Source organism: Tamandua tetradactyla, chromosome 14 (assembly GCF_023851605.1).
Source record: "Tamandua tetradactyla isolate mTamTet1 chromosome 14, mTamTet1.pri, whole genome shotgun sequence".
Taxonomy (NCBI): domain Eukaryota; kingdom Metazoa; phylum Chordata; class Mammalia; order Pilosa; family Myrmecophagidae; genus Tamandua; species Tamandua tetradactyla.
Window position 1 is genome coordinate 57,479,992 of NC_135340.1, and position 19,348 is coordinate 57,499,339.

General features: G+C 47.8%; 1 protein-coding gene across 4 annotated transcripts in view; it reads right to left on the minus strand.

The window, feature by feature from the left end:
• Positions 1-7,912: 7,912 nt before the first annotated feature.
• The window catches only part of TGM7 (transglutaminase 7), a 57,864-nt gene continuing 46,428 nt past the window's right edge, over positions 7,913-19,348 (minus strand). For 3 of the 4 annotated variants that reach the window (XM_077127669.1, XM_077127668.1, XM_077127666.1), the window contains exons 5-13: positions 18,009-18,137; positions 17,736-17,913; positions 15,399-15,537; positions 13,929-14,032; positions 13,292-13,534; positions 10,973-11,299; positions 10,472-10,632; positions 8,495-8,628; positions 7,913-8,245 (exon numbers count right to left, since the gene is read on the minus strand). In XM_077127669.1, the coding sequence (XP_076983784.1) occupies positions 8,086-8,245; positions 8,495-8,628; positions 10,472-10,632; positions 10,973-11,299; positions 13,292-13,534; positions 13,929-14,032; positions 15,399-15,537; positions 17,736-17,913; positions 18,009-18,137 (1,575 nt within the window). In that variant the 3' untranslated portion in view covers positions 7,913-8,085. The remainder of the gene's footprint in view (positions 8,246-8,494; positions 8,629-10,471; positions 10,633-10,972; positions 11,300-13,291; positions 13,535-13,928; positions 14,033-15,398; positions 15,538-17,735; positions 17,914-18,008; positions 18,138-19,348) is intronic. The other variant, XM_077127667.1, reaches the window with a different exon arrangement.

Sequence of the window (19,348 nt, forward strand, 5' to 3'; positions counted from 1 at the left end):
GCTCCTTGTCCACTGCCTCACCTCCCACACCCACTCTTAACCCACTGCAGTCTGGCTTCTGTCCTGACCCCATGAGACCACTCTCCTCACATCTCTGACCCCCAGGCATTTTTATCTTGGGGGGCTTCCTGTTGTCCTGACTGTGCTGGCCATGCTCATTGAGAACCAACCTCCTCCTGGACTCAGGTGATCTCTCTCTGGGTTGTTGTCCTACCGCCCTGTCCATTCTGTTCTCTCTTTCTCAGGGCCCTTTACAAGCTCTTCCCAGGAGCTCACCTGGGGCCTCCTCTCTTCTCACTGTGTACACTACCACAAATGCAGCTCTCACACAACAAGGGTGCAGGTGCCCAGCTCTCCCCCTGCATTCCTCAGTGATGTAGGTACCACCTGCTGGACAGCTCTATTGGGTAGACTCAGATGTTTGAAGGGGAACATTACCCACTCCATCCACCCTGGGAGAAACCTGGGTGCCACCTTGTGCTTCTCCATCTTCCTGACTTCCCTTAGCCTATCAGTCCCCAAGCCCTGTGCAGTTGCTCCTAGGTAGCTCCTAAAATCTGTCATCTCCTGGCCACCCCCCCCCCCCCATGGTCCTGCCTTCGTTAAAGCCCTTACCTTGCCTGAGCAACAACTTCCAGCCAATCTCCCATCTATCTTTTCCCCAAATGGATCATCAAAGTGATTTTATGCAGTGCCAATTTAACCAAGTTGTGGTCCTGCTTAACACCCAGTCGTGAATTGAGCCCAAACTCCTCAACATCACCCTCAAAGCTTTCAGGCTCTGACCCTCACCACCTGCAGTTCTCCCACAGAGACCTGCCCTCCTGCCCCTCTGTGCTCACCTGAGGGTTGGTCTCTCTCTTTCTGAAATGTTCTTGCTTCTTACTTGTCTACTTTCTCCAGTGTGCAGGTTCAAACATCACTTGCCTGGGAAGTCTTCCTGACACCCTCCCTCTAGCACACCAGGCGTTTAGGGGCTCCCTCTAATTAGCCTTTTCATACTGTGATGTTATAAATACTGACCTGTTTTCCCCCCAACTAAGCTAAGTTGGGAGCCCCTTGCAGACATGGACTCTGTCTTATTAATAGTATCCACATTAATAATTATAAAGGCTAATAGTATTAGTAGAGCTAGTAATAGCCTGTAAGTGCCAGACACTGTTTAAGTTCTTCATGTGCATTGAAAGGATTAGGTGGGCAATCTTCACAACAGCCATAGGAATTTGGTACTATTATTGTCCCCTATTACAGGCGAGGATTTTGAAGCTTAAAGATGTCAAATAATTTCCCCAGGATTACTCATAAGAACTAGTGGAGCCAGATTTTGGATGTAGGCAGTCAGACAGCCAAACCCATGAACTTCATAAATTCTTAAGCCAGCATCCGAACCATGGTCAGTTTTCCAGTTTATATATGGTGACTGAGTGAACGAATTTAAAATCTTGGGTATGTCCCAGGTCTGATTCCCCTCATTAATGGTTTCTAATGCTTTAACCTTCTCCTTTGCCTAGACTATCACTCCTTTTTCTTTGTATGTTTTATCTTTTGTTGAAACCTGGATATTTTGATGTTTTATATTATATGTCTTATCTCTGAAGTTAGACTCTGAGGCATCTGTACTTTATGCTTGTATTGAGCTTGTGTATGACAGAACCAACAATGAAGAAAAGGAAACAACTTTCCCAGTGTCAAAGATAAACGAGGCAACTAAAACTTTTTATGTGAAAATTTATCTGGGCAACAATTCACGAATCAGACAGCACCAAACTGAAAGTGGTAAGGAGCTCAGCAGATGAAATGGAAAGGGAAGCTTATATAGGGCAAATGGGAAGCAATCGAGGAAATGTTCTGATTGGCTGATGTAGAGTTTGCATTTTATATTGGAGGGATCTTACAAAGTGGGAAGCAGATATTCATTGATTAGTATGATATGCTTGTCCATTCTGGTAAGCTATTTCTCCTGGACTGAAATTGGTTTATCACCAAGTATCGCTTATCTGAATTCTATCTGGTGAATTCCTCCTTCTGTTTTCTCAGAAAGCCCCTGCAGGTTGATTGTTTTTGTCTCCTGAAAAATGCCATCTTGGAAAGGGCTCCTTCCCAGCAATGCCCAGTGCAGGTGGTCATTTTATTCTACTTAACACTAGTAGAATCTGCGAAGAGCAGATGGATCTAAGTGGGTGCTCTCCTTCAGTGTTTGTACATACCATGACTTTAGAAAATAGCTGGAGGCCATAGCATAGGCACCCTCCTGATCCTCTCTGCTCATGCATCTTGTCTTAAGCATGCCAGTGTGGCTGTAGGAAAATCCCCCATTTGGAGGAAGATATGGATGCCCCCTCTTCCCTAGGAAACAGTTTTCTCATGGCTCCATCCTTCATCTACAGCGACCAGCCCCTTGCCCCTGGCAGCACAATTTAGCTGCTCTCCTCCAGCATTCTGTAGGACAACAGTTCCATGAACTGCCCTCTACACACAGGGCAAGTTCTGGGATGGCAAGTCCATGATGAGTATCCTGGTTCAGTACCTCAGGCTGCCACCAGAAAGCCTAGGCCAGACATACATACTCCCAGTATGTGCACGAGGGTTACTCTGCTCCTTCCAGAACCAGGACCAGGGACCCATACAAGGTGCTGCAACATCCTGCTTCTTTTAAATGGCCTTTTTTCTTGATACAGCGCTTACTCTCTTGCTCCAGTCCTTTCACTGTTTTCTGGGGCTTTGAGAAAGATGTTACTGCCAGATCTTACTGGCTGTTCAAAGCTCCTGTAAGGGCAAGGACCCCTGATGCATCCTATTCTGTCTTCTTGATTGGAGTGGGCCTGAATGAATGAATTTTAAAATTATCCATGCATGAAAAAATGGATGAACCCCCCTGATACATTAGTTGAGATGGGTTAGGCAGCAGTGAGCAGAACTTGAGGAGGAGGAGGAGACGTGGGCAAGAGAACCTAATTTTGAGGGAAGGCTGAACAATGAGAACAGCTATGAGGAATAGGTCTGGAGAGGTGAGGCAGCCAAAAAGAAAGGTTCCTGTGGTGGTTTGGAGCTGTGTTAACCCCAGAAAAACATGGTCTTAAAGTTAATCCATTCCTGTGGGTGTGAACCCATGGTAAATAGAAACTCCAGTTAAGGAGTGACCCACTTCAATCAGGATGGGTCTTAATCCTATTACTGGAGTCCTTATAAGAAAATGAAACTCAGACAAAGAGAGACAAAGCCATGTAGGCAGGAAGCTGGAATCAACAAAACCCAGAAGAGAAGGGAGAGACCAGCGGATGTTGCCACGTACCTTGCCATGTAGCAGAGGAGCCAAGCATCACCAGCCATTGGTCCCTGGGAAGAAAGCATTGCCTTAATGATACTTTGATTTGGACATTTTCCCAGCCTCAAAACCGTGAGCAAATAAATTTACATCGTTTAACCCAACCCATTGCTTTGAGCAGCCGAGGACCCAGAAACAGTGCCCAATGGCCAGGCACTGGGACAGCCTGGACCACCTGAGAATCTTTAAGAGAATCTTGGAACCATCAAACAGCCACTGTGAGTGAAGCCCATGAAGTTATGCCCCAGGGCCCACATCACTAGCCCTCAGTGGGGCCAGCCTGAGTCTGCCTTAATGCTGGACAGCCTCCCCACCTCTAACTCGTCCCAGTGCAACTTATCCTAGGTGGGAGGAAGCAGCCCAGACCATGCCACATGCACGGGGGAGTGCACAGGGGACAGAGAATTCATGTCCACTTATGAGGGCCCATCAGGGGTTTTGGCAGAAGGCTAGGAGATGGATGCTCGCCAAAGGGACCTCAGGGCCTTGAGTTGTTAGGTCATAGGAGCCTTGAAGAGACCCCTCTAAGGTAGCACCTGGGCAGGAGAGAGGAGGTAGAGGCACCACAGTGACAGGAAGCCCATTAATGGAGCCAGGAGAACATACACCAGCTCCTCTGTCCCCTGGGGGCTGAATACGACTTGGGCAAGCAGCCTAATGAGCTGATTTACAGGTTCAACCTTTTATTTGATTCCCAGAAATCATTAGTTAGAGGGTGTGTGGAGGGTTGAGCTGGGAGGCAAGAGGAGACTTTAATTAGAGCAGCTCATCACTTGGTCTGGGATAAGGAAGGCAGCGAGATGGGAACTCCAGCAGGATCGATGGACAGGAGCACAAGGGGTACTGCCTTGAAGCAGGACAACGGCCCCCAGGGACGGTACAGACCGATGCTGGGACCCCTGAGTACAGAGGTTTGTACTCACCTGCCATCCCCCTGGGGCAGGCCAGCTCTAGTAAGGTGGAGGTGGGGGCCTCCAGATCTGTCTATGATCCAGAGGACCTGGCGTCTAATCCTGGCCTGCCAGAAATTCTCAGTATGCTCTTGAGCAAGTTTCAGTTTCCTTGTCTGTGGAATAGGTGCCCCCCTCCCCCACCCCAAATCTGGGTTGGTCCCTCGTCCTGGCTTAATGCACAGACACACCAAAGGGGCTGTGGAGGAAAAGAAGGTTTATTTTATGCCAGCAGGAGGGCAGGGGAAACTTCCCAAACCTGCCTCTCTGTAGTGATTTTTCGCATGCCTTTTATACATGTTAGAGACAAAGAAAGACAGTTATCTTGGGTAACAACAGAGATTTGGAGAACTTCATTAGTTCCTTATCTCAGTTATTTACTATTTACTATTTCTTTTAAGATTTACATCCTTTGAGATAGCTGGAGCATGGTGCCTCCAAGTCTGGGACAATAGATGAAAGCTCATTCCTGTCTGGGTGCTTACTTTACATATTGCTCCACCATGAATCCAAAACTCAGATACACAGCTTGCTTACAGTTTTAACTTTACATTAAAAAAAATTTTTTTATTAATAAAACCAATCAACATACAACGTTCTTAACTTATGAAAATTCCATACTTGGTGTGCAATCAATGGTTCACAATATCAACACATAGTTGTATATTCATCACCATGATCATTTCTCAAAACATTTACATCACTCCAGAAAAAGAAATAAAAAGAAAAAACTCATACATATCATACCCCTCACCCCTCCCTTTCATTGACAACTAGAATTTCCCTCTACTCAACTATTTTAACATTTGTTCCCCCTATTATATATTTATTTTTAATCCATATGTTTTACTCATCTGTCCATACCGTAGATAAACAAAGCATCAGAACAAGGTTTTCTCAATCACACAGTCACATTGCGTAAGCTATATCATTATACAGTCATCTTCAAGAAATATGACTACTGAAACACAGCTCTACAGTTTCAGGTACTTCCCTCCAGCCTCTTTAATATACCTACACTAAAAAGGTGATATCTATATAATGTGTAAGAATAACCTCCAGATGACCTCTCAACTCTATTAACTTTACATTTTAAATGCTAACACTCGTGGGAGTCCAGGTGTGAGGGAAGGGTGAAGAAGCGTGCCCACAGAGGATTACAAAAGGAAGACAGACCTTCCAGATCTTTGCTTTATAGACACAAAGTTGCCAGACAGCCGTGACCCTAAAACCACAGTCAAAGGACACAGGAGTGACAGTCTCTGTGCACCATGGGAGATGGGCAGACCGGGAGTCAGGAGACGTGGGTGCAAGTTTCTGCTGCCACCTCGCACTTCTGATAGATCCTTGGCTTAGAATTTATCTTTGGGAGCCCTGCCTGACCTGGTCTGCCCCACTACAGGCAGCGTCACTGGTGTCAACACAAGCCTGCTGTGCAGCTGTGGGCACCGACGCCAGCGTCCCGGGCACCCCTCTCCCCCTCCCTAAAGGAGCTTGGAATTATCTAGATCATCAACCATGGTGAGGAAATAAGGCCCAGACAGGCTGCCTGAGTGGAGAAAAAAAATAGAAAAGGAAGAAAACGTTACAGAGTATAATTTTTAGCCAACTTTTAGGTGGAAAGAGAGGACATAATTTGAAAGGTCAGCTGGGAAGACAGATGGCCCCTGGGGCACCTTGAAGGCAGGGTGGGAAGCCTGTCCACTGTTCCCCTCTCCGGAGCTTGGCCAGACCTGACAGATGGGGTGGTGACTAAACAGGAGGGTGCTGCCTTGGCAGACAGAACCAGGTTTCAGATTTCCAAAAGAGGCAGCACTCTCTGCACACAGGGAGCCCCACGGAAATGCCAAATGGCTCATAATGGGGAGGGGACCCCCCAGCAGAGCAGGCGGGTGCACAGCCCTTGGCCTGGTAGGGGAGAGGAGAGGCACGGATGGGAGCCACGGGAGACGTAGAAGAAGGCTGGAGAGGAGGACGCAGAGCTGAGACAAAAACAAACCACCAAGCAAACAAAGGAAGAGTGGAAGAGAGGGAGGTGGGCTGGAGAAGCCCACATGCGGCGCCCCAGAGGCGAGGATGAGGACCCACGCCTGAAAACCGCCTCTCTTTCCCTGCATTTCTGGAATTTCTGCATTTTCTATAATGATGTTTCAGTTTGTGAAGTTAACTTTAAAAAATCGAATACAAAGGAAGAAAAAACCAGAATGGTATATGGCAAAATGTTAGCAGCAGTTTTCCTTGTGAAGGGGACAGACATTATGGGTGATTTTTCTTCTTTTTCTTTTCACTTTTCTGTTCTTTCCAAACTATCTAAAATGAGAATAGATGATTTTGATAATTAAGGACAAATTAAAAGGAGTGGCCCCCTCTCTCTGTACTTAAAATAACAAATGCCAAAACAGACTGGAAAATTCCAGAAGAAGAGAGACTAAGGCGCATTTCCGGTGAAATGGAGAGAATGAAAAATTAGGAGGGCTGGAGAGTAGGTGAGGGAACAAGAGTGGGGGGTGGTCAGGAAAAGTGATGCCTATTGCTGGAGAGCCACCAGCTACCAGGAGCTCCCCAGGCAGTCATCCTGAGCCTACCCTGAGGGGCCCCTGGGCTCGTGGTGAACTAACATGTTTGGAAGGTGGCTGTCTGGCCTTTCCAGGGCGCTTCCAGGCTGGCAGCAGAGAAGTCCTGCAGGGCACCTTCTGGCCAGTCTCTGTGACACCACAGTCGCTTTTCTTCCAACACAGCCAGGCCAAACCTGCCTCCAACCTCAGCCTGCAGTCTTGCTAGACAAGTGAAACGGAGAGCTCTGAGAGGCTGATTTGATGTGATAGTGGTGGGCTTATTATTATTTTTTTTTATTTAGAATTCACAGATTGTAATCACCAGATGAAGAGCATAATCATAGGTTCTACAAAAGTCAGACCCAGTAGACTTTTTGCTGCCAGTTGGAGTCAATGGCTTCTTCTGGTATCTAAACCTAGAAGCGACCAAAAAAGAATTCTGAGGATTAACATAGGAATCCCTCAAGCATCTGATGAGTATAAATGCCCACCGATAAGGAAGGAGGCTGGACATGATGTCAATTCACTAGGTAACACGTGGGCATTAGAAGAGTCTTTTATGCGACCACCACCTTCCTCCCCAGTCACTCTTCCTAAAAACTCACTTTGATGCATTCTAGGCTAGTATCGGGACTGGACATAGGGGTAGAAAACAGGAAAGTCATAGCTTTGAACTATAAACTTAATTCTGGCCATTGTTTTGGGAACAGCTGGAGCTCCCCAGCCAACCTCTGTCAACCTTGGAAATGTCACTCCACTCCCACTCCAGTGGCCCTGAGCATCACGGGCTTTCTTTTTCACCATTAGGAATGTGCAGATCAACCCAATCTCAAAGCCCTCATTTTAGACCCCGACACCCTCCTTAGCTATCACGGGTGGTCTGTGAAACACATACAGGGCAAGCTGTGGATGGAAATGTCAGTCCGATGTGTGGACTTATTTTGTGGTTGGAGCCTCGAAGGGAAGAGACAGGGGAGAGGAAGGGCAGGGAGGGGCTCACCCTGTAGCTGGCAGCTGGGCCAGCTCGGCCACCAAAGAGTTTGCAGGCACAGAAGAAGACCCGTGGTAAAGATAAAGACACCTTTATTGTCTCTTCCCAAGGTGCACACTGGTTCTAACCAAGCTTCCTTTACCCCCAGGCAAGCTGGAGAGAGGGCAGATGTGCAGTGAAGCTAACACATTTAGTCGGAGAAAAGAGGGAGAAGGGCAGGGGTGGGAGGCTGCAGAGGGCTGTGGGAGGGCAGGGTGGTGGGGCTCAGGGGGCCCTGGATGCAGCCACCCGGATGTCCTTGTAGCCCTTGATCTCCTTGATCTCCTTGCTGCTGATGAGGACTTGCAGCTGGCGATGCCCAGTTTTGATGGGGTAGAGGCTCAGCTGAATTTGAATGGTGTGTCCGGCCATCAGAGTTCCAAGGCTGAAAGTCAACACAGGCTTATTAGGGCTTCGAGGAGTAACCACTAGGTGGGTGGTCTGGTTTTTTAGACCATTCCCCTCTGAACTGGTACCTCCCACCTCCCAATACCACTGAGGTCAACCTTCCCTGAGGACAGGGGAAAGTGGGGGCAACGACGGGTCATCCAGGAGACTGGACATGGGCCTACTATGACCCATGAGGCATCTGCCAGAGACCAGAGTAAGAGAGGCAGTGGGTGGCGTTACTTACTCTCTTGATATCTGTCCATCGATGAGGCCACTTCCCTCCAGCACGATTATGCAATTACTCAGAGCCACAGATTGGGTGTTGGTGAGGGTGATGTAGACTCTCAGCTCCTTGCCCACCTCAGCCTTCTCAGATACCTATATGGAGAGAGATATATCTTGGGCAGCTGGCCTCATTTCTCTACTCTGGTTCAGTAACTTTCCTCTTCATTCCTCTGATGACCACCAGGGACTGCTACTTAGCACTAAAATGCTGCAGTTGGGAGAGCAGAATATGAGCTGAGAGGATTCCGGGTTAACCCATATAATCTAAGATATAACCTGTCTTAGAATACAACATTCGAGGAAGCTACCACTAGTCAGGAGCTGGCACCAGGCTGACACTCATTTCTCTTCCCACCAGATTGACTGCAATTTAAGTTAGTGGTGGCCAGTAGGAATGTTGTGTTAAAAAGAATCCCAAGGACAAGTGAAGGGTCAGTGGGAGAGTTGTGATTGATAACAGCTTCTGACCCAGGGGTGGGATAAGAAAGGGGTATCAGGTGCACCATCTGTGAACCATCATTGATGTCCTTCTACCCTTTCATTCTGTAAATAAGGAAACCAAGGCCAAGTCACGCAGTGTGTGGATGGCAGAGTCAGGACCCCCAGGCTTTTGCCCCCAAGCTGCTCTGTCTTCATATACACCAGCAGGACAGACTGAGCTCTTCCAGGTGCTGTCAATGAATCACATGAGAGGTCTGTGGCATGAGGCAGCTCTCCTAGTCTCCCTGGGGGTCCATCCAGCAGCCCAGGCCTGTGAGTGGGAGGCAGGGATTCTGTCCTATTCACTTCTGGAGCCCTGGAGTCTAGCATGGTGCCAACCAAATGCTGGATGTTTGGTAAACATGTGCTGAACTGAAATGAACTCAAACCACGCAGACGATACTTGTTCTGGCTCACCCAGAGAATCAAGAAGGAAAAACTCACCCTGACATCGCCAGGAGCCAAACAAAAGAACCAAGTCCATTGCCCCTAATGAGGGTATAAAAACAGAACAAAAAAATTCCAAAAAATAACTTTGGAATTGAGCACAGCCTAGCCCATCATCCTCAGAACTCTTACAGATGGGCACCAGTCTACTTGCCTTAGATCAGTTTGCACTGGGATCCTGTTGTAAACAGGACTCCACGGAGGCAGGCAGGGCCCAGGCCCTGGTACCAGACTTATGTCTGCAGTTGCCATTCTGCCCAACATTTTCCGGTCAGGAAGGTTCTGGCCATCATTTGGTCTGACAACCTGACAGCTTGCCCAGGTAAAAACCATCAGGTGGGCCGGGTGATTTATGATCTGAAGCTGCCCAACTTGTCCTGGGCTGGAGGGGGGGAATGCTGTTAACAGACCACGAGGTGCAGTGCCAGGTTTGGATTAGGTAGTGGGCAAGGCCTTTCAGAGTGGGGGGAAATGAGTCTTCAGGGGAAGGAAAATCCTGGAAGGAGATGGGAAGCAGAACATGCCCCTTCCCCATTAGTCTCTCCACACCTGTAATTCCTCTTCTGTTTAATGGTCTCAGCAGCCACTGAGGCATCTGAACTAGAAATCTTAGTGTCACCCTTTATTTGCTTCTCTTTTTTTTGTCACCATCAATTTATCACCAGTCACCCTTTGAATCAGCCCTTAGGGTTTGTCTCAAATCTGTTTCCTCTACTCTATCACCAGTCCCTACCATTCATATCTCTTTTTCTTTACAAAGTTATATCCTTACTTTAAAAGCCTCTATTTTCACCCTCATTTCCCTTTGCTGTGCCTTGCTACGCATTCTTTGCAAAACCGCCACCTCCTCTGAGAAGCCTGCACACCCTACCTGCACTTTACAAAGGCCACATGAGACCCTCCACTCTGCACTTTAATCCTTGGTTTGGTGTCTGAAGGCAGAGACTGTCTCTTCCTGCAAGGCTCAATAAATGTTGGGTGAATCAGAGGGCCCTGTCCAGAAAATTACCTCGATAGATAAGTGAGGGAGCTCCAGTGAGATATCTTTCAGCACCAGCATGGACCTCCCCGTCTCCTTGACCTTGGCAATGCCAGACACACGGATCAGCTTTTCGTCCGTTAGCTTGTCTCTGTAGTTGTTGTAGGGCAGCAGGAGTGGCCACTGCACTTCTAAGCACAGACAAAAGACATTTTGAGTCAAAGAGGGAGGGAAAGACAGAGAGAAAGGGAGAGGGGGAGAGAATGTTATCTGTGTGAGAGGAAAAACTAGTTTGTGTGTGTGTTACTCTGTGTGTGGGTATGTTCGTGTGTTTGTGTAAACCAGACAGACAGTGTGCTTATCCCAAACAGACTGGTCCTCAAGAGGTCACTGCTGTGTTCCACCTAGCAGGATGGTTTCAGAGGTGTGTGTGTGTGTGTGTGTGTGAGCTAGCTGGGCTAACCCAACTTTGTTCATGGCCCCAAAGCGCCCTTCCTTGCAGGTGTCCTCCCAGGCCTGTTTCATACTCACCCTCCCCAAAGCTCAGTTTCAAGCGCAGTGTTTGCCTCCAGAGGGCCCCCCGCATGTTGCCCCCATGCAGCATGGCCTGGGCACAGAAGCGCAGGACCAGCCTAATGGGGCCCCTGAGATGGGATCTGTCTGGGACCCTCCAGGCATGCAGTGTCAGCATCAGGTCCTGGCCCCATTTGGGCGTCCTGGCCAGGTGAAGCTGTAGCTGCACCGGCTGATACATGGAGTCGTTGGAGCCCAGCAGATCGAGGAAGGGCGAAGAGGTCCATCTCGGGCCCAGCATTTTCCGGGAAGCTTTCATGAATATAGACCGCTCCTTAGTAGATCCTGGTGGAGAGGACAGTGGGACCAGGAAAGACGGGGTTGAGAGGACCAATGACCTCCTTTAAGAAATGAGCTACCCAATATCCCCCAGCTGCCCTCCGGAAGCCCTGGCCACATAAACAGCAGCATAGAGAGGCAATCGCACGAGGGCCGAGACTATGTGGCTTGGCGGCTCTCGGTTCTGGGTTCAAATCTTTGCTCTAACACAGTCCCTCAATCTCTTGGTGTACAGTTCTGTCACCTATAACAGAGGGATGATACCTATTTGTCTCACTGAGCTGCCAAAAACTTGGGTTAAAGACATTGCTGGATATAAAGCATTCAGTGCTATTCTTTGTCATTCACTATCATCAGCAAAGCCAGAGGCTTCTCTCCCGCCCCAGCATCCTGGGTTCTAAAATATATGCTTGTGCCGGTTTGAAACTATTATATACCCCAGAAAAGCTATGTTTTAATCCTGGTGCAATCTTGTAGGGGCAGCCATTTCTTTTAATCCTGATTCCAATATTGTAGGATGGAAACTTTTCATTAAATTATCTCCACAGATAGGACACCCACTTGTGGGTGTGGCCTTTGATTAGAGGGAGATGTGGCTCCACCCATTCCAAGGTGCATCTTGATTAGTTAACTGGAGTCCTCTAACAGGGGAAACATTGTGAAGAAACCTCAGATGTAGATACTTGGAGAACAGCTACTTCAGATCTGAGAGAGACATAGTTGTTTGGAGATGCCTGGAGTGCTGACAGAGAGAGCAGATACCCAGACACGGGCAGAGCCCAGCAGACATCGCCATGTGCCTACCCATGAGATGCTAAGCAAGTGAGAACCCAGAACTGTGTCCTGGAGGAACTAAGTGAAGGCCCACAGCCACTTAGAGAGGAAACCACTGGCATCAGAAGTGGAAGCACTGAACCAGGAACAAGGACCAGCCGACACCAGTCACATGCCTTTCCAACTGACTGAGACATTCTAGATGGCATGAGTCTTTCTTGAGTGAAGATAACCCCTTGTTGGGGCCTTAATTTGGACATTTTTTTTTTTTTGCTTTAGAACTGTACACTTATAACTTAACATATTCCCTTTTTAAAAACGGTTCCATTTCTGGTATATTGCATTCTGGCAGCATAAGCAAACTAATACAATGCTTGAACCTTTTAAATAGAGCTTCATCAGTTGCCTTTGGAAGCTTCTCAACATTCAGGCTTAACCCAAACCTACTCCAAGCTGTGGCCATCTCTAGACAGCCCCAAGTGCTTTCAATTTATTCATTTAACCCTCATAGCAGCTCTCCTGGGGCGCTGCTGTTCCCGTCATCCCGGTTTGACGGGTGAGGTAGTGGAGGCACAGGGAGGTGAGAACGTGTTCTGGCTTACACAGATAGAGCACGGCAGTGCCTTGACTAGTACTCAGGCAGGCTGAAGCCACTCTGGCCCTTTCCACAGGGATGTACACTCACTTCCATAAGGCTGGGAGCCCTTTCCCTTCTTGAGCGCCCAACCCCACCCCCACACACCTACCCACCCCACCCAACCCCCACCCCTCCACCCCCACTGCCATGGATACAGGAAGACCATGGGGCGACCCTAAGATAGGATCATCAGAAAAAAATACAGGACATCGATGATTTTCAGACAAGCAATGAACATTGTTTAGTGTAAGTGTGTGGCACGCAATATTTGGGACATGCCTATGCTAAAAATTACACCCAGGAAAATTTGAATTTCATGTAAATGATAAATAGTTCTTAGTATAAGTATGTCCATGCACTATTTGGGACATGCTTACACTAAGCATTTATTTATTTATCTGAATTAATCTGCCATTTGAATTTAACTGGGCACCCTGTGTTTTCATTTGCTAAACGTGGCAACCCTATTCTAGGGGCAGGAAAGCCCCCTGGGAGTTTGCTATGAAAAGAAGAGGTGATTAGGTGGTGCCATCCCAGTTGGGAAGCAGCACAGAGGTCATCACCCGAGTCCCCTGGGCCCCAGGCACCTTCTGGATACTTGTAGGAGCCGGTGATGTTCTGGCGCCGGTCTGACCCCACCATCTTGGTGCAGATTTCCTTCCCAATGTAACTGGTGTTGTGAGCCAGGATTTCCAGGGCCCGGCCATCCCCAAAAAGCCAAATAACTTCATCGGCATTCACCTCGGCGTACACAAACGGGGTGTCATAGGCCAGGTGGACCTCCCCTTCCTTGACAGCCTTCACGGAGGCAGGGCCACAGCAGAACAGCCCTGTGGAGGGCACAGGTGTTAAGGCACATGGCTGCTGACCGGGCGAGCAGCTGGCCGTGGCCTTGGGTGGTGGGGAGATGGGATGGGGCGGGGCAGTGGCATTAATGAGCTACATCCATGGAGAGCTCAGCAGGTTGCCAAGCACTCTTGTCCCCATTAACTCATCTGATCATCATCATGATGATGAAAATCCTCCCCATTTTACAGGGGAGGAAAGAATGGTCCAGAGACGTTCAGCAACTAATCCAGGTCCCTCAGCTATAAATGACCAAGTCACACCCAGATCTGAAGCTGGCTCTGCTATGACAGCTCCTCGCAGCCTCCTGCTGATGTGGTCAGTCACCCTTTTTGGGCCCCCCATGGGGCCCAGACCTTCTACAGGGTCCTCACTCACCACTGCTGGTTTGTTGGGGAGTGGGGTCCAGCGCCTGCCACCCGTTGTATCCTGGTGGGAGATCTTTCCGGATCATCCAGCACTCGTTCCAGACATGGAAATTCCTATAGAAGGGCGTAAGGAGTCAAAGACTCACATTTTCTGAGCATTTGCCAGATACCTGACACTGTATCTGTGCTGTGTGTTTTATATCATAGCTGCTTCTGCTGCTGATTTTTAAAATTTTACTTTTTGTTCAGAAACTTAGGCTGACTGTAACAGTCATAAAAACAGTTCAAAGAATACCCTTATATCTTTTACCCAGATTCTCCTATGTTGACATTTGCCCCATTTGCTTTATCGTTCGCTTTCTTTTGATAGAGACATAGACAGACACACACACTCTTTTGTATTTTCTAGGAATAAGAATCTTCTCTTACATAACCCCTGCACAATGATCAATCTCAGTAAATTTTATTTTGATACAATGCTTTACTATCTGTATTTCAATCTTAGGTCAGTTGACCTAATAATGTCCTTTACCACATTCTTTTACCACCTGATGCAGGATTCAGTCCAGGGCCACGTATTACATTTAGTTGTCCAAAGTCTTCAGTCATCTGATACAGAGCGGTCCTTCCGTTTTTCTTTCTTTTATTACATTGACGTGTTTGAATACAGTCTGCTGTTGTTTAAAAGAGTAGCCTTATTTTCATTTGCCTAATGTGTCTTCATGATTAGATTTCGGTTAAGCATTCATAGACAGAATTCTATCCTGCTTCCTCGATCAGAAGTCTCAGCCTTCTAGGATGATGCCCAGGTCCCCCAGGTTGAAAAGAGCCCCGCCTACGTGCATTTATTTCATTTACCCCAAACAACTCCATGAGGTAGCCACTATCTTCATTTTACTGATAACAGAACTGAAGCTCAGAGGGGAGAGGGGGCCCCCAAGGACAGCAGGTAGTTCTCATCATGCAATTCAAAGTGCCCTACCCGGAAACTGGCTGGAAAAGAAAAACCAGAAAAGCAGATTTAGGGCAGAACAGAGAAGGTGAATGAAAGCAGGAGAAAAGAAGAGAGATACAAAGAAAAGGCGACACACACACAAGCAGAGAGGGAGTCAGGCAAGGAGGGGAGACAGGAAGTGGTAAGCAGAGAGAGCCAGTCCAGGCTTTTCCCCTGAAGGGGAAACAGGGTCTGGTATAAAAAAGAAGATGAATACAGGATTTAAGGTCAGCGTTCAGAGGACACAGTCAGTTCATCTGGTTGTCGTCCTCAGAACGCTATCCCTAGTCTCTGTCTTGAATTGAGTTTGATTTGATGATCTAATTAACCAGAACGGGTGGCCTCCTGGGTTGGAGAATTATTTTCTCAGCACCAGCAACAATGTACAAAGCAATATGAGCTCAAGGGCCTGAGAGAACTAAGTCAAAGTTTTCCTACCCCGACCCTGGGAGAGGGAAGAGCAGCAGCTGGAGACGGCGCCCTTACCATATCTTGTCCCGTCTCTGAGTTGGCAGCATCTCTGCAGTTTGGTCGTAGTAGGTGTCGATGGTCAGGTTCCCATCCATGTTGTGGGCAGACTGGAAATTGGATACGACGCGGGTTGGAACACCTAGGCATCTCATTACTAAAGAGGTGGAAAAGGAGGGAGAGAACCTCTGGGTTTATTTCAAGCAGAATCATTGACTTCCCCTGCAAATTTTCTAATTCTTAAGCTGGAGTACAGAAAGAAGCCCAAGATTCATGCAGATTCACACCTGTGACCCCTTTACCTCAGACCACACACTCAGGCCCAGAACCCTGCCACCTACCTGCTTGCTCCACCAATGATGTCCATATCACAAGGAGAAAGAAATCATTTGAGTCACTTAAAATAACAATAGCAACAACTAAATTTATCATTTAAGGTGTTTCCACTCAACAGCTTTTCAAATTAAGAACAGAGAACAAAATTTGATGATTAAAAAGAAAAACAAGTCTTTAGGCCTATGTTGTGGCCAGTTGCAGAACAGAGGCTGTGTGACATCAGTTAAGTGGCTTAACTTCTCTGGCCCTCAGTTGACTCGTGTGCCACAGAATGAGGAGGTGGACCAGATGATTTTCAGTTCTGACAGTCTGGCTCTGTGATTCTACCTAAAGATAAAGGTTAAGGGGATGTAATAAAGAAATCAGAAAATGAATATAAGGGCAAAATACACTTAAAGATACAGAGTGGGAGGAAGATGTCAGAGAGAGGAAACAACAGTCAACAAGGTGCTGACCATCTTTGATGTGGCAGCAGCATCCTCTTGTGGCCTCTGAGGATAGTGCCACGAGAGCTTTTTACAGCGCTTGCCGTACCTTACAGGTGTCACAAGTCCAGTCTCACAAGACAGGTACCTGCCCCAGGCCCCGCTACTACCCAGGGACAAATGAAATCAATTCAAGAATCAAATGTGGAGGATTGCAGTGTCTTGAAAACCCAGGTGCATTGAGAGTGACCAAGTCTTTTGCTTCAAATCATTGAAGACCTCTAAAGGGGCCACCTGTCCGTGACCACCTGTCCACTCCTAGCCACAGCCTGTAAGCTTTCTCACAAACCCTCAGGCGAGTTGGCAGCTAGCCTACAGTAGCAAATGGCCAAGCCCAGCAGGCACTAGGGCCCAGGCCCTCCACCACCGCTGGGGAGGTGACAGTCACTGGCAGGAGCAGCTCAACTCTAACACCTGGGAGTGGGCAGGGTGAGCATGCAGCAAGGATGCAGACCTCAGCCTTCTCCCTCCCATCCCAGGTGCTACAGGCCCGAGGCCTTCTCCACAGTACCCTAGACGAAGATAAAATGCGGACTGCGAAGCACCAGTGCTGTGTCAAGTGCTTCCTAGTGCCAGAATAGCCTCAGCAAGTGAGGAAAGGTAGGACACTTGAGTCAAACACTTCATTTGAACCTCTTCGGATTCTGTAGCACCTGTGCGTTACTGCCAGGCTGTGTTGCCCCTCTCAGAAAAGACTAGAACTAGGTTCTTCCTGTACTCCCATTCTGTGCTTCCTATTTCTCCAACTCAGAGTCAACCTACGATTTCCGCAAACATTTGTAAAGCACCACAGTGTGGCACACGACACTGTGTAAGGTACTAGGACAAATAGAAAGGTATGTGCCTAGCCCTGGCTTTGCATAGGGGGAACAGGCAGGCACCCTTCGTACTGTCTTTCCCTCCTTTTCGCAGAAAATCTACTCAAACGCTTTACACTAAATTGTCTGGTCATAACTGATAACACATAAAATGTCGATGCTCCTTAAGGGTAGTTAGCAAAGTAGCAAATCTGCAATTGGAACTCCTCAGGAATCTCTCAGGGTGGCGCTGGGGGCTGCCAGCTCTGCCTACAGGTGAGGTCAGGCTGTCCCACACTGTGTGTGTGCACTTCCAGCTTCCCCTCACCTGTCCCCACCTACAGGTTCACCCAGACCTGAGAAGTCTGAGCAGGCGGCAGAGAGAAGCTGTTTTGTCTCTTGTTTCGGGACGACGGTCTCCTCTATTCAGGTGACCATTTTAATAGTCTAACTCTCCATGAAGGAGACTGCTGGAGCGTTTGCAACAGGTCAACCTCCCTCTTGTGTAAACGTGCAGGATGCCTGGAGAACATATTGTGCACTGGTTAGACGCTCAGGTGCCTCTGCACCCCCATTCCCTATCTGTGGGCCTTTGGGCAAGCTCCAGAACCATCCTGGGCTACAGTGAACTCATCTGAAAGTGGGGGTACTAACAGGCTCGAACTCAAAGGGTTATCATGGGGATTAAACGCGTGACTATATACAAGAGAAGCACTTCCCATCTCCTCGTCACTCACCAGTACACATAACAGCTGCAAAGACCCAGCACTGACCATACTTCACGGGCTGCCCACCCCTGGCCGACCACTGCCGCAGGATGGCCACGCTGCCGTTCCACTCCAGGGGGCTGACCCCGTTGGAGTAGTCCTCTCCCCAGTTCCCCTGCAGCACTCCATTGTCATCGTTGCTGTTGATCTGCAAAGGACAAACAGGTGGGTTTCCTCGTGCCAACAGAAGCTCGGCCCGTCCCGAGACGGGGTCAGAGAAGGAAGGGTGCCTTCCCTCTTTACCATGGCGCTCACCACCCTGCAGACGTACACCACGTCGCTCCGCTGGGAACAGTCTTTGGACGGGTTCTTTAGGAAATACAGGTTCTTATTCAGTATTTCAAAGCAGATATCTATGATGTCATCTTCAAACTTCCAAGTGATTCCAAGGGGGAAAAAGAGAAGAGTAAAACCGTCAAGAATTCTGAGACATCAAGTCACTAAGAGGGGCTTTTCAGGATAACGTATGGGTAGGGATAAAAGCAAAAGGTAAGCCAAGCTCCTGGCTTCAAAGGTCTTATAAATCAAATTGGGATCATGCTGGATTCAGACTACACTGCCTGAAAGGCTCTGATGGAAAGAGCAAACAGAATTCAGAGATAGGAGAGATCCCTGTTGACTGAAGAGATCTGAGAAGCCTTCTGGAGCTGGTGGGCTTTGAAGGATGGGGTAGCCTGGAAGAGAGGAGACTGGGAGTGTTTAGCTGGGGCCTTTGAGCATGGTGGGTACTGAGGACGGGGGCTTAGCTATTCTCAAATCTGGAGGACTTGTGCAAGGAGGACGAGATCTGATGGGTAAGTACAGGGTAGAAGAGTGTGGAGGGCCTTGAAGTCAGTGCTGTGAGCACTGGAGAAACCAGTGTAGGCTCATGCCACATGTTTACAACTGTAAATGCTCTAGTATTTGTCTCAATTACCAAAATGTTACACAGTTGGACAATGTGGAAAATGTGGTCTTCCTCAGCAAACTTCCCTCCATCCCTGTCCTAGTATTTGCGGGCAGAGCTGAGATGGCTGAGGGTGGAAGGGAGAAATGTCCCAGGCGATGGTTAGGGGTTCACAGTAGAAAAGTTGTCCAGAGCCAAAGGTCTCTCTCTGTAAATTGACTGGCTTTTTGATGTTATTAAAGAATGACCATTGACTTTTCTTTTATGATAACGTATTTTAAATTTTTCAGAAGGAGTCGTGACCTTTTAGAGCTATATTCTGAAGTATTACTGGATAAAATGATATGGTATCTGCAATTTGTTTCAGAAAATCCTATGGCAAGGTGGGGGTAATGGGGAAGTCTAGATCACAGGGGCAGCAAACATTTTCTGTAAAGAGCCAGATAATAAGTATTTAAGCCTTCACAGGCCATATGGTCTCTGTTACAACTATTATACCATTGTGTAGCACGAAAGCAGCCATTGGCAATATACAAATGAATGAGCATTAAATACTATTTATGGACTCTGAAATTTGAATTTCACTTAATTTTCACATGGCACTAAATATCATTTTAAAAATTCTTACCTCAATGCTTTAAAAATGTAAAAACAATTTTAGCTCCTGGGACATACATATAAAAACAGTCATGGGACC